Here is a 12,351-nt window from a genome sequence, read left to right on the forward strand (position 1 = left end):
CCACATGCCACAGGTGCAGCCTGAGAAAAAAAAGCAAAAACTTTTGTTGCTGTTTCAGATACTCTCTATTGGTCAACTATGAAAAATGATGCCTTTCCTCCCTTTCCAAATACTCAAATTGAGCTATAAAATAATTTCTGGTTAAAGCAGTATTCAGATGCGTTTTATTATGACTGTGTGATCACAGTTCAGAAATGAGCCAAACATAGTACATACTGAATTTCCCTTTCTGTATAATTTTTCTTTTTCTTCACTGCATCAACAACTGCCCTATTTTTGCATTTGCTAAGTTTTTTTCTATAGCTACCCTTAAGCTTTCCTTGTACTCCTCGCAATAAAGTCAAACACATCATTTCTATTTTCTTCCCCTTGGCCACACCCTTCACAAAGCCCTGCTCCAGTCTAGACTAAGGACAAGGGCAGGGACAGAGGTTAAAATTGTTCCGCGCCTTGCATGTTCAAAAGCATCTTTACTTTTCCCCAAACGACTGATAGTTGAGCTAGATACAGTAAAGGTCATTTTCCCTCAGAACTCTGAAGGCAACTGTTATCTTCAGGCCAACGTTGTTTTAGTGTGTTCTGTCAACCTAAAAATGTTTCTTTGGAGTATGGAAATTCTCCTTATAAGATTTCTTGGGTAAGAGTTCCCGTTGCGGCTCAACAGGTTAAGGACCCAGCATGATCTCTATGAGGACACAGGTTCAATCCCTGGCCTTGCTCAGTGGGTTATGGATCCAGTGTTGCCACAAGCTGCTACGCAGGTCACAGATACAGCTTGGATCTGGCGTTGCTATGGCTGTGGCGTAGACCTCAGCTGTATCTCTGATTCGACACCTAGCACGGGAACTTTCATGTGCAGTAGGTGCAGCTGTAAAGATTTCTTGGGTAATTTCCTCCTCTCGGCTTGAATACCTATTATATATTGGATTTCTTGGATGGATACTCTAATTTTACTTTCTATCACCTATTCTATTTTTCTAGGGACCTCTTCAATCTGAACTTCTAACTCTTCTATTGATTTTATTGCTGCTATCTTATTTTTATAACTTGTAAAAACTCTTTCTTGGAGTTCCCATTGTGGCTCAGCAGTAATGAACCCAACTAAAATCCATGAAGACAAGGGTTCAATCCCTGGCCTTCCTTAGTGGGTTAAAGATCTGGCGTTGACCTGAGCTGTGGTGTAGCTCGCAAACACAGCTTGGATCTCACGTTGCTTGGTTATGTTGAAGGCAGCTGTCGCTCCAATTCAATCCCTAGCCCGAGAAGCCATATGCCTCTGGGGCGGCCCTAAAAAGCAAAACCAAAATAAAACAAAAAACCCTCTTTCTTGTTCTGAGTCTTTGAAAAATACTGCTGTTTAATGTAAATAATCATCATCTCATTCCTCTTCAAAATACTAATTATAGTTTTCTTACAGTTTTTCTGTTCTCTATGCTCTTTTCATCCAAAGTTTCTTTTATTATTACTATTATTACGATTTGGGAGATCTCTGTCTTTCATGTTAGCCTAGTGATACTTGGCTATATGATTATACTTAAGGAGTAAACGACTGAAAAAGTGATAATGAAGTTGACATGAATGGATAGGGTCTGACATATGGAGAGCTTACTTCAAAATGATCATACCAAGTTTAGCTGTTTCTTTGGAGGATCTCTCACCCCTGCCCCCGCCGAATGTCTGCCATCTACTAAGTCTTTTCTCCACTTTTTCTCCAAATAAGAATCTTTCAGTTTTTTCCTCAGCAGCTAAAAGCCTCACTGCCAGTGTTCTGGGAACTCAAGTGAGGACTAAGAAATTTCATCATCAATACAGAGAGCCTGCTGTACAGCACAGGGAACTGTATCCAATCACTTGTGATAGAATATGATGGAGGATAATGCAAGAAAAGGAGTGTATATATGTGTATGACTGGGTCACTCTGCAGTACAGCAGAAACTGACAGAACATTGTAAATCAACTCTAATAAGAAAAACTTTTTTTAAATATGGACTTTCATTTAATCTCCATTTTCAGCCTGGCCCCTCAATTCCACTGTCGGCTGTGCCTGGTTTCCCCTGGCATCTCTGGCTCACATTCCTAAGACAGCAAATCTATCTCTTAGCAGTATGAGGAAGGACTACTGCCTGACTGGGAAGGTTAGAGGAAGAGCTCTGGGGTTCTTTCATTCTATAGGCGTCCAACTCCATTTTCAGCTCTTCCCCTCACCACCACTTTCCAGGTCCCTATCACTTCCAATTCTAAATCCTATCTGGAATTTTAGGGGAAAATCAACTTACTTTCCATGGGCATTAGCCTCCTGAGCAGCTTAAGTTTAAGCTTTTCCCAATTTTTATCTTCTAGAAATGAGTCCCATTCTTACAGGTTTATACTTTCAAAAATCCTTTATCATAATCTTAGTGGAGGCTGTGGGGAAAGCAGGGGAGAGCAGAAACTAAGGGGTCTTCGGTTTGCCTCTATTTATCTCATGCTTTCTAACAGCTCATTAAAGCTTGGAGGAAACACAGCGCTACAATCAGAAGTCTCAGACACACCCTTTTTTCTCTCCTGTGGATTTTCTCTCACCAACACTGTGGCAGGAGGTAGAGAATTTATTCTAGTAAACTAGACTTCCTTAATCTGAGGATTCCATGTCCTTCACCACTTCTGAAAATTCTGCATCGTTATTTCAAGCACTGCCTCTCCACAAATCTATTACTGTCTTATGGAACTTAAGCTACACTGATACTTTAGACTTTCTCGTTCCCTACCCATATTTCTTATTTTTCATGTTTTGCCTCTCTGTGCTGTATTCTGAACAATTTCTTTCTCTTGATTTCAGCTGACTGCTTCTACCTTTAACTATATTAACCACTGCTTAAATCATCCTTTAATTCTAATTGTAATTATTTAGTTTTTCATTTCCAGGAATTCTAATTTGGGTCATTTTTCTGATCTGATTACTTTTTATATTCCTATTCCTTAATAATTCTTTGGATACTTCTTTTATTATTTTAATCATATTAAATATGTACATACATATACTTCATATTTGTATCAAATAATTTCAATATATAAAGACTTGGCAGGATTGATTCTGCTCTAGTTCTTTCTACTAACTCTCAATGATAGTGCCTTTTTTCCACATCCTTTTTGTTTGTTCATTTGTAAGTTCAGAGACAGTAGTGCTTTGCCTGTGGGAGGCCTCTGAAGTCCAGAGTTCATCTCTACAGACTCAGCACTCACAGTGTACTACCACCCCTATCTACTTTAAACTCTCAGCTTAATCTTTTTGGAACAAGATAAGAAAGATGCTTTTGGATCCCAAAGCAATTTGGGATGTTAGAATCACACATTTTCAAAGAAGACTCCCCCGCTACATCAGAGCCTGGCCAAGAGGGTTTTGTGAAATGAAATGGGCAGCAGGAATGGGGCCAGATCACGAAGAACACCGTAAGCCATGTGATGATAACAGGCTCTATCTAACAGGACGTTTGGTCTGGAGGTGGGTATGTAGTGACAGGGTAGGTCCACAGAAACCTTGAGCTGTTGGTTCAGTAGATCTAGCAGTTCTGTGCAGCCTAGTGCTTAAGCAGAGTACTGCAGTAAGAAAGACAGGCAGGCATTCAATCCTGTCTCTGCTATTTGACAGCTCTCTATATTGTAACTACACTAAAACTGCAGCTTCCAGGATTCCGCTCTTATTCTTAATTCCATGCTTTAGTACATGGATACTAAGAACATCCTCTCTCTACACCCTAACACCAATACCTCCTCCCATGGACTGGCTAACTTCCACTCACTACTTAGATCTAATGACAAACTCTGTGGAATAAATCTACTCAAAAACAAATCACTAGATGTCTAATAAGCACATGTGTTTATGGCCACTATTAAAATGTGGTACTGATATATCTGAATGTTTGTATTATTCCATTACAATGTTGAAAGTATTTGTATATTTTGAGCATATATTGAAATTAAAGTTTTGTTGAGCCCTCAAAGCACAGCTATAGAACAGTTTGGAAATCACTGAATTAGAGAAACTTCAAAAAAATTTAAGACTATACAAATGGCAAAGAGGATTTCAGGTAGGATAAAAAGGTGGAAAAGAATAAGCACAGAAATTTAGAGTAAGGAGACTGCTCATGTTTAACAAGGAGAGTTCAAAACCACTGACTAAGTCACAGGTAATGCCCCATGTATTCCTTTTGCTATCTCCGGCTTGCTAATAACAGGATTGAGGCATCCCTTCCAGGTGTGCTGTGGATCGTCCATGGGGCCAGAGAAGAGCATACATAACAGAGACTTAAAAATGTAACTTCTTACTCAATTTCCAGAACAGTCCAAAAGAATTAAATCACATTTGTCTATAAGTAGAAGTATATTTCCCACCACTAACAATGAAGAGCTTATTCCACAACTGCATATTAAAAACTTGAAAATAGATAAAGCTTGGAAACCAACCAATTCATGAAAAACTATAATCAACCAATCAAAAACAGCAGAATGACAGCATATCCTTTTCTTTCAACAGGGAAACAATGAAGGAATTCCATACCTGCAAATTCAGGGCAGGACTGGGGGGTGGGGGAGTGCAGAGAGCATGACGATGCAAAGAAAAGAGGCTAGTGTGCTGACACAAAGACCAGGTTAAGGATTTAAGTTTTTGCCAACTTTCGTTTTATTAACTTTAATGCAGATTTAACCGCACAAGTAGATTAGCTCAAATATCTGAGATAATTTCTATATCAACTTTGGACAAATCAAGTCACTACATCGAGTGAGGAAAAAGCAGGAACTCCTACTGACGGAAATTGAGATGAAACTGCAACTTTGCACCATCAATTGCTAAGCAGCTGGAGATGTGAGATACCTGGATAGTCTGGCAAGCATGGCTGCCGTTGTTGGTGAGGATAGCCGAGATGGCCTGGAGTGTCCTTCCTGTTTCTCCCCAAGAAGCCACCAGACTAAAGAGACAAGCACAGGAAAGTGCTGTCAGAGACTGTCCTGTGCTGTCATTCATTCCAGTGCTTCGAACAGTGATTTCCAAAAGGAGCTGGAAGAGAGACTCTGCGGATAAAACAGAACTCAATTGTATTCATTTGACACACAGAACAATATATGGTGTCTGTTTATTTATACCTTGCCTCATTTTTTAAGAAAAAATTTAAGGCAGCTACAACACTTACTTTGCATTAGCTCCTTTCTAGGTATCCTTTTCCCCCCAAAATTAGAATATTTATGTAACAAAGACCTTAGAGAACATTTAGTTCGATTCCTTATATCTGTGAATTAAAAAAAGATTCTACTTTTTAAATCCAAGATCATTTAAAAGAAATTTGCTTTGAGGCATTCACATATTCAAGAAATAGCCTATCACACAGTAACAGACTATCCACTGCACTTATTTTTTACCTTTTGGATTGGGAAAAAATCTAGGTTTCTTAAAATGCTAAGTATCCAGAAAACTATGTAATTATTTGCAAAACAATAAACATGTAATAATTTGTTAATACAAACTTAGCTTTTTTGTTAACCTAAGAGCATTTCATTCACACTTGTAATTCTTTTCATAATATAGATAAAACCTCCAAGTCAATGTGACAGATGTCCCCCTTTAATGAACTATGAAATTGAGACACAGGGAGGTAAAGAGAGTTTGCCTAAATCACAAAGCCATATAATGGAAGAGAAGGAAAAATAACACATGAATGTTCCATGCCCATCAGAGGTTTCCACACAAAACGCCACCCAAGATTACTTCAATAAACTTTTGGGGAAGGGAGATTTGAAAATCCTTTATAAGTGTATACTCAGAGACAGGAAAAGGAAGAAAAAAAACAGAGACAGAAATATGTGAGAAAGATGGAAAAGGGGAGAGGAAAGGGAAAGAGGAGAGCAGGTACACAAGAACTAGTCTAGTTTTTGATGACAGGGACAAGAAAGACAAGGAATGTCCCTGCCATCAAAAAAAAAATTGGATTCAGGGAATTCCCATTGTGGTGCAGCGGAAACAAATGCGACTGGTAGCCATGAGGATACGGGTTCGATCCCTGGCCTTGTTCAGTGGGTTAAGGATCTGGCATTGCCATGAGCTGTGTATGGTGTAGGTCGCAGACGCCGCTAGGATCCCATGGTGTAAGCCAGCAGCTACAGCTCCAATTTGACCCCTGACCTAGGAATTTCCACATGCTGAGGGTGTGGCACTGAAAAGCAAAAAAAAAAAAAAAAAAAGGTTCGATTCAAGTGGAAGAAAACAGTGTTAACACTGTAATGTTGTCCTAAAGCATAAGGAGAGAGTGATGTTCAATTCCTCCAAGAACCAAAAACAGACTCCTTTAACGTGGCCTTTCAAGCTCCACGTAATCTCGCTGCCCCTCTGTCCCCTCACTCTCCACACTCGAGCCAGTCTTCTTCCAGTCATTCTCCTTTCTACCTTCAAACACTCTGCCCTTTCTGCTGGCCCCTTGGTTATTAACTCCTTCAAATCTCAAATGCCACATCTTCAGGGAAGCATGTTATAAACTCTCAGAACTTTCTGTCACGCTATTTATCTTGTTCATCATCACACATGTGGCCAACTGCCTGACGCTAAGTTCTGTAAAAACAGCCATGACATGTATAGTGATCACTCCACATTATACACTCTTAGCACAGAAAAGAGAAGGTGCTATTGCATTTAAGTGAATACGTGAGAGCATGTATACCAACCTTAAATTGAACAGAAATATAGATATAAGGGAATGATTTTTGAAAATTGGACAATGTACAAATGTAAACCCATTTGTAAAGAGAAGTCTGATGTTAATAATCGTCAAGATAGCCCCAAAGTAAGAGGGATACATATACACGTGTATTTTCATAACATGAAAATAGCCAATGGGGAAAGAAGGTGACTAATGAGATTATGATATTAGACCAAAGGAAAAAAACAGAGACAGATTTCAACAGAAATTTAAAGAATCAAATCACTACTTACACCTTTGAGCTAATTAAACAAAGTAAAAAATACAAAGTGATGGTAAATGCCTGAACAGAAAGATAAGTGAAAGCAGTGAGCACAAGCAAGCACTGAAAGGACTGAAGAGAGACCAAAGAGAGTACAGCAGCATTTGAAATTATTGATAAGACAGTAAAAACTAACTAATCAGGTGACAGTTTTGACAGAAAATGATTAAGCTAAATTATAATTTCAAAACCCAGTAGTAAGAACAAGATCTATTTTGAAAAGAATAAAGGAAAGGGAGTATTAATGTATAAACTGGATATAAAGGAATGTACACAACTGAGAAGACAACAGAATGGCACAAGACCTAGGAGGAGAGCAATGATTAGCATGTTGTTCAAAGTAAGACACAGGATGTACTGGTTTTGGTGGGTACCTTAAGTATTCAATGAACTGCTAATTAACAAACCAGGGCTGACGGTGACTAGCAAAATAGTCTTAAAATTAATTAATTAAACCTCCAATAAAATGCTGTGAAGCCAAGTAGTGGATCCAAACGGTACCATGATCACTGGTGCTACAGTAACTATAAGCAACAAAGTGCCTGCTTCTTTTTTTTTTTTTTTTTTTTTTGGTCTTTTTTAGGGCCACACCTGTGGCATATGGAGGTTCCCAGGTTAGGGGTCCAATCAGAGCTGTAGCTGCCAGCCTATGCCAGAGCCACAGCAACGCGGGATCTGAGCCGCGTCTGCGACCTACACCACAGCTCAACGGCAACGCCAGATCCTTAACCCACTGAGCAAGGGCAGGGACCAAACCCGCAACCTCATGGTTCCTAGTTGGATTCGTTAACCACTGTGCCACGATGGGAACTCCAAAGTGCCTGCTTCTTAACCTACAAGAATTTTTATTTTGTAGGTAGCACTGAATAACGTGGCAGGTTAAGGGTGTTGTTTTTTTTCAAAAATCCTCAGTTTATTTTCGGGCCACACTTCCCTCACCAACGAAAACAAAACACTAGTAACAACAATAACAAAAAAATCGAACACAAAAACTAATCATGATATGTGACCAAAAAAAAAAAAAATCTTACATGTAATTAAATTCATGTAGTTAACTTCTCCCATGTGGGTCTAACACAATTCAAAGAGCCAAGCAGAGAAAAGGGATCCCCAGACCAACAGCCCTGCCATCACCCAGAAACTTACTCCAAATGCAAAATTCTCAGGTCCCACTACAAATCTACTGACTCAGAAACTCCACAAGGCTGAAGCGAGCTAATGCTTAAGATTTAGAAAACTCTAGACTCTTTGCAGGCCCATGATTAGCAAAAGAGAAAAGCAATTAGCCTTCAAAATTAAGCTTCCATCTCCATTTCTATTCCCTAAGAGTCCCCCACCTGCCTATAGGACTATGTGCTGAGCCTAGGTCACTGGCAGGAAAAGCAGGCATTTATGAAATTCAAACACACTTTGCGAAAAGCAAACATTTTTACTTAATGGAAGCTGCACTAATGAGGAAGCTTTATCTTTAAGAAAACTAGATTTTTATTTAGCCTGAATACAAAAGAAATGTCCTCTCCGTTTGGAAACTAATTTTGTTGTTTGGGGTTGGTGGCATTTGCTTCTTTTTTTTCCTGCTTTTTTTAACCCTCCAAAGTAACATGTAAAGTTAGAGAAAGTCATTGCCAGCTAGTTTGGCCAAAGGTTCAGTACAAAAAATTTAAGTTCACAGTGACTATAAAGCTTGGGGATTATTTCTGGGTTCCAAAGATTTATGTTTTGCTTTCCCCCACCATCACAACAATCAGGAAATGTCTATGCATGAACTCTAACTATTCAATCATAACTCCTGGGGAACACAGCAAAATAACTTAGGATCTTATATCCCTGCTGTTTCAGTACCATAAGCTGCCATATGTACTTCTCCAGAAAAGCTCTTTACATTTAAAGGCTTCATTCTATGGGCCAAAGCTCTTACCGAGAACCTCGGGCGGCTCTGACTGGAGGCCTTCTGGCTGCTGACCCTGAAGCACGTTAAGCAGGGCATGGAGACTCCTCAGGCACAGGGATGGATGAGAAAACCGCGTCTCCTTGATCAATTCAAAAACTTCACAAAGTCCAACCTCAATGATCTATTTAAGATGAAAAAAAAAATTACACTTTACAGCATGTGAGCTAATAACACTTCCCAGACAGCATGATCAGTGCAGCTTACTTTCACAGCACATGATTAACACTACAATATTTAAAAGGCAAAAACAAAAATCATGACATAAAAAAGAATAAAACCCAGTGTGTTTAACTGCAAGATTTAGGAAACCATCTGGTTACCTAGAAGGTTAAAAAGTAGAGGCATTGTTTAAAACAGAGTTTTAGTATAAGAAGCCATAATAAAACACTGTGAAAACTGCTTAACAATGACTCAAGAACAAGATTGCATTCATCTGAAAAAATAAACTGTATGAATTTACAAAGTTCATTTGGCTGTACTCAAGTTTAAATCAACACTGTTTCATTAAGTTATGTTAATCATTACTTATGACCAAGAAAAAAAGAAACTTCATCTTAGCCTTTCCTATGATGGTACAATCACCGTATTATTGTTTAGAGATGGTGTCTCTTATTCTTGTAGGTTTTATCACAAAAAGAATGAAAAACTGCCTAGCTAAAAAAATCATGACATTTTCACTTGTATTATCTTATCATTCCTTACCAGGACCAAGAAAAATACAACCTAGTATCTAGCAAAAGACAGATAAATCTGTAACTAAAGATTGAGAGAGTAAATGTGATAAAATGGTGTAAGGAGATACTTTCATAGCCCTGAAAGATCAATAGACAATGAAATTCCATTTCTCAATCAATGCCAGCATTTTAGAAGCAGATGTATAAGACCTTTGCAGAAAGTGTTAAATTATTTAGAGAAGTAAGTAACAGAAAAAGTTAAAACAAGTTTAATTAACAGAAATCCATCAAAGCATTTATTCTATTGGACATAACACTCTAAGACATTCTCTCTGCTGAGATTTTACATTAATTCATATATTACATAAATATTTAAGAACGTATTTTGTGCAACTTGCTATAGGAGATATCAGATATATTATACTAGACCCTGTCCTCTAAGAGTTTATAATCTAACAGGGTAAATGAGTCTTATGCTTATTCACTCCAGATCACTGTTACAGAATTTATCATGTTATAGTGAAGCTATTTTTGTTTCCATTTTCTCAACTAAACTGAGATCTCCTTGTGGACATGGAGTACATCTTACCTAGCTTAATATCGCTCATGACTAATCCAGTGCATGCACATGATAGGCTGACAACAAATATCAATCTACTCTCTCTGTTATGCACTGAAAAACCACTGCACTCATAAATGTGTTGTCCAGACAAAGGTTAAATCAGCTACAAGGCAAACCAGTTGTAGTTCTGATCATCAGCAGCAAGACTTCTCAAGAACAGAGATAGGACTGAGAAGTCAAAATAACTAGTGGCACTGTCTTTAGCATAGTTAACTAAAATCCTAGGACACCTGATCTTAGCTAAGATTAGAGAAGTGCTTGTACAGAGTTTCTTTTAAATGGAAATGAAAGCTTTCCATTTCATACAGTTTATTTTCCTGGAATAGACCAGAAAATAAAAATATGCTGTCCAAGATTTCCAGCTGCCTATGTCCTTACGGGAAAAATCTCCTAAGTACAAAAGGTGGGGACTCTATTCTCGGGCCAGCAGGAGACTACTCTACCCTATCAGTCTTTAAGATTGCTTACTTTACCGCTACCAAGCACGACTTTCCATAATTCAAAGAAGATTCTTCACAGATGACAATATTTTTTGGCCAGGGTTTCTTCATATAAGCAGATTCCCATAGGAATAAAATATTGAACCTCGCCAAAAACCGTAAGGCTACTTATTGAAGAGAGTCCTGCGTTGTCTCTCTAATAAGTTTAAGGTGTAATAACAAATGTACGGTAACAGGAAACCCAAGTGGGCTGCCTAGGACCAGAGCATTAGATGCTCTTAGTGAAAAATACCAATAAAACATTAGTCATAATGAGCAGGACAAGGAATTACTCATCTGTCTACATTAACCACTGTGAATTCTCATTTACCATCTGTATCTTTGTTCAGTGTAGCTTTTTTTTTAGTAAGGGGGAAAATAATTCATTTCCAGAATAGTAATATGTATTCAATATACAAATAAAATAAAAATCAACTGAAAATTTACCAATCATATTTAGCTTTGAATTATTAAGCAGAGGAACAAAACATTATGAATTAAACCTTTTTTCTGAGGTTTGGCTGAGAGCATTTTACTCTGTGTAGGAACTTTGAAATTGCATTCTGTGCTTTGAAGCCTATCTCACAGTTACTTAGAACATACTATACACATCCTGTTCCCTCAGTATCAGGAAGGAAGGGCATAAGAAAAAAATACAGTATTGCATATACAGTACGGGTTCGTTTGGGCAGAAATACATTATTTTTAATGTGTGTATGTAAAAATGCTTATAGTGGGTATTTTTTGGTTAATAGGATTTTAGAAATGATGTCTGTAATTTTCATTTCCTCTTTACAGAAATATTCTGCAGTTTCCAAATTACCTACAATGAATATGTACTGCCTTTATAAATAGTAAAATAAATTATTAAGTGTGACTGTTAAATAGGGAAAAAACTCTACCAAAATGACACTTCAACAAACAAAAAATGTCTTAATTATGTGAGAGAAAAAAGGAGCAAGAGAGAAAAAACCTCCAGCAAGAAAAAGCAAAGTGACAGCCATACATTCGGGAGGAGCAAGAGATGAATAACAAAGAAAAGAAAGGAAGTGACAGGAAGAGCATCTAGAGCAGAGGTGCAGAAATGGTCAAAAGGAAAAGAAAAAGTCGACATTTCTTACCTGCCCTCATACGCCCATCACCTCAAACACTAAAGGCCTCATATCTTCCTTTGTGTCCTTCAAACACTGCCAAAGACCTGAAGGTTTCACTCCCAGCCCTGCCCCGACCCCACCCCCAGGATTCTAACTGCCTTGGCATAAAGGCGTCCCATCGCTTCTTCCTCTCTGATCTCACTGTCCAGAAGTTTCATTTCCTTGGATATAAAGTATTTCTTAATAAACTGAAAAGTTCCCTGAAAACTAAGAAATTCATTTGCACCTACACACTTTCTTATTTGCGCCTGATACATATAACTAGAGCTTTCATTTCTGAGCACGTGCGCATTTATTAATTCTCTGAATCCTTACTACTATCCTATGAGGTAGATATTATCACCACGTCGTAGACACCACGTCGTAGATGACAAAACCGAGGCACAGAGAGGTTACATAACTTCCCCAGCATCACACAATGAGTATTTTTCATGGCGAGTGTTTGAACCCAGGCAGTTTGGCTCCACTATCCATGTTCATCACT

The 12,351-nt window shown here is 38.2% G+C and overlaps 1 protein-coding gene across 19 annotated transcripts in view; it reads right to left on the minus strand.

Annotated features, from left to right (window-relative positions):
• Positions 1-12,351, minus strand: part of MYCBP2 (MYC binding protein 2, E3 ubiquitin protein ligase) — a 268,897-nt gene that overhangs the window by 217,917 nt on the left and 38,629 nt on the right. For all 19 annotated transcript variants that reach the window (XM_021065752.1, XM_021065749.1, XM_021065733.1 and 16 more), the window contains exons 4-5: positions 8,906-9,059; positions 4,853-5,049 (exon numbers count right to left, since the gene is read on the minus strand). In XM_021065752.1, coding sequence (XP_020921411.1) covers positions 4,853-5,049; positions 8,906-9,059 — 351 coding nt within the window. The remainder of the gene's footprint in view (positions 1-4,852; positions 5,050-8,905; positions 9,060-12,351) is intronic.

This window comes from Sus scrofa, chromosome 11 (genome assembly GCF_000003025.6).
Source record: "Sus scrofa isolate TJ Tabasco breed Duroc chromosome 11, Sscrofa11.1, whole genome shotgun sequence".
NCBI lineage: Eukaryota > Metazoa > Chordata > Mammalia > Artiodactyla > Suidae > Sus > Sus scrofa.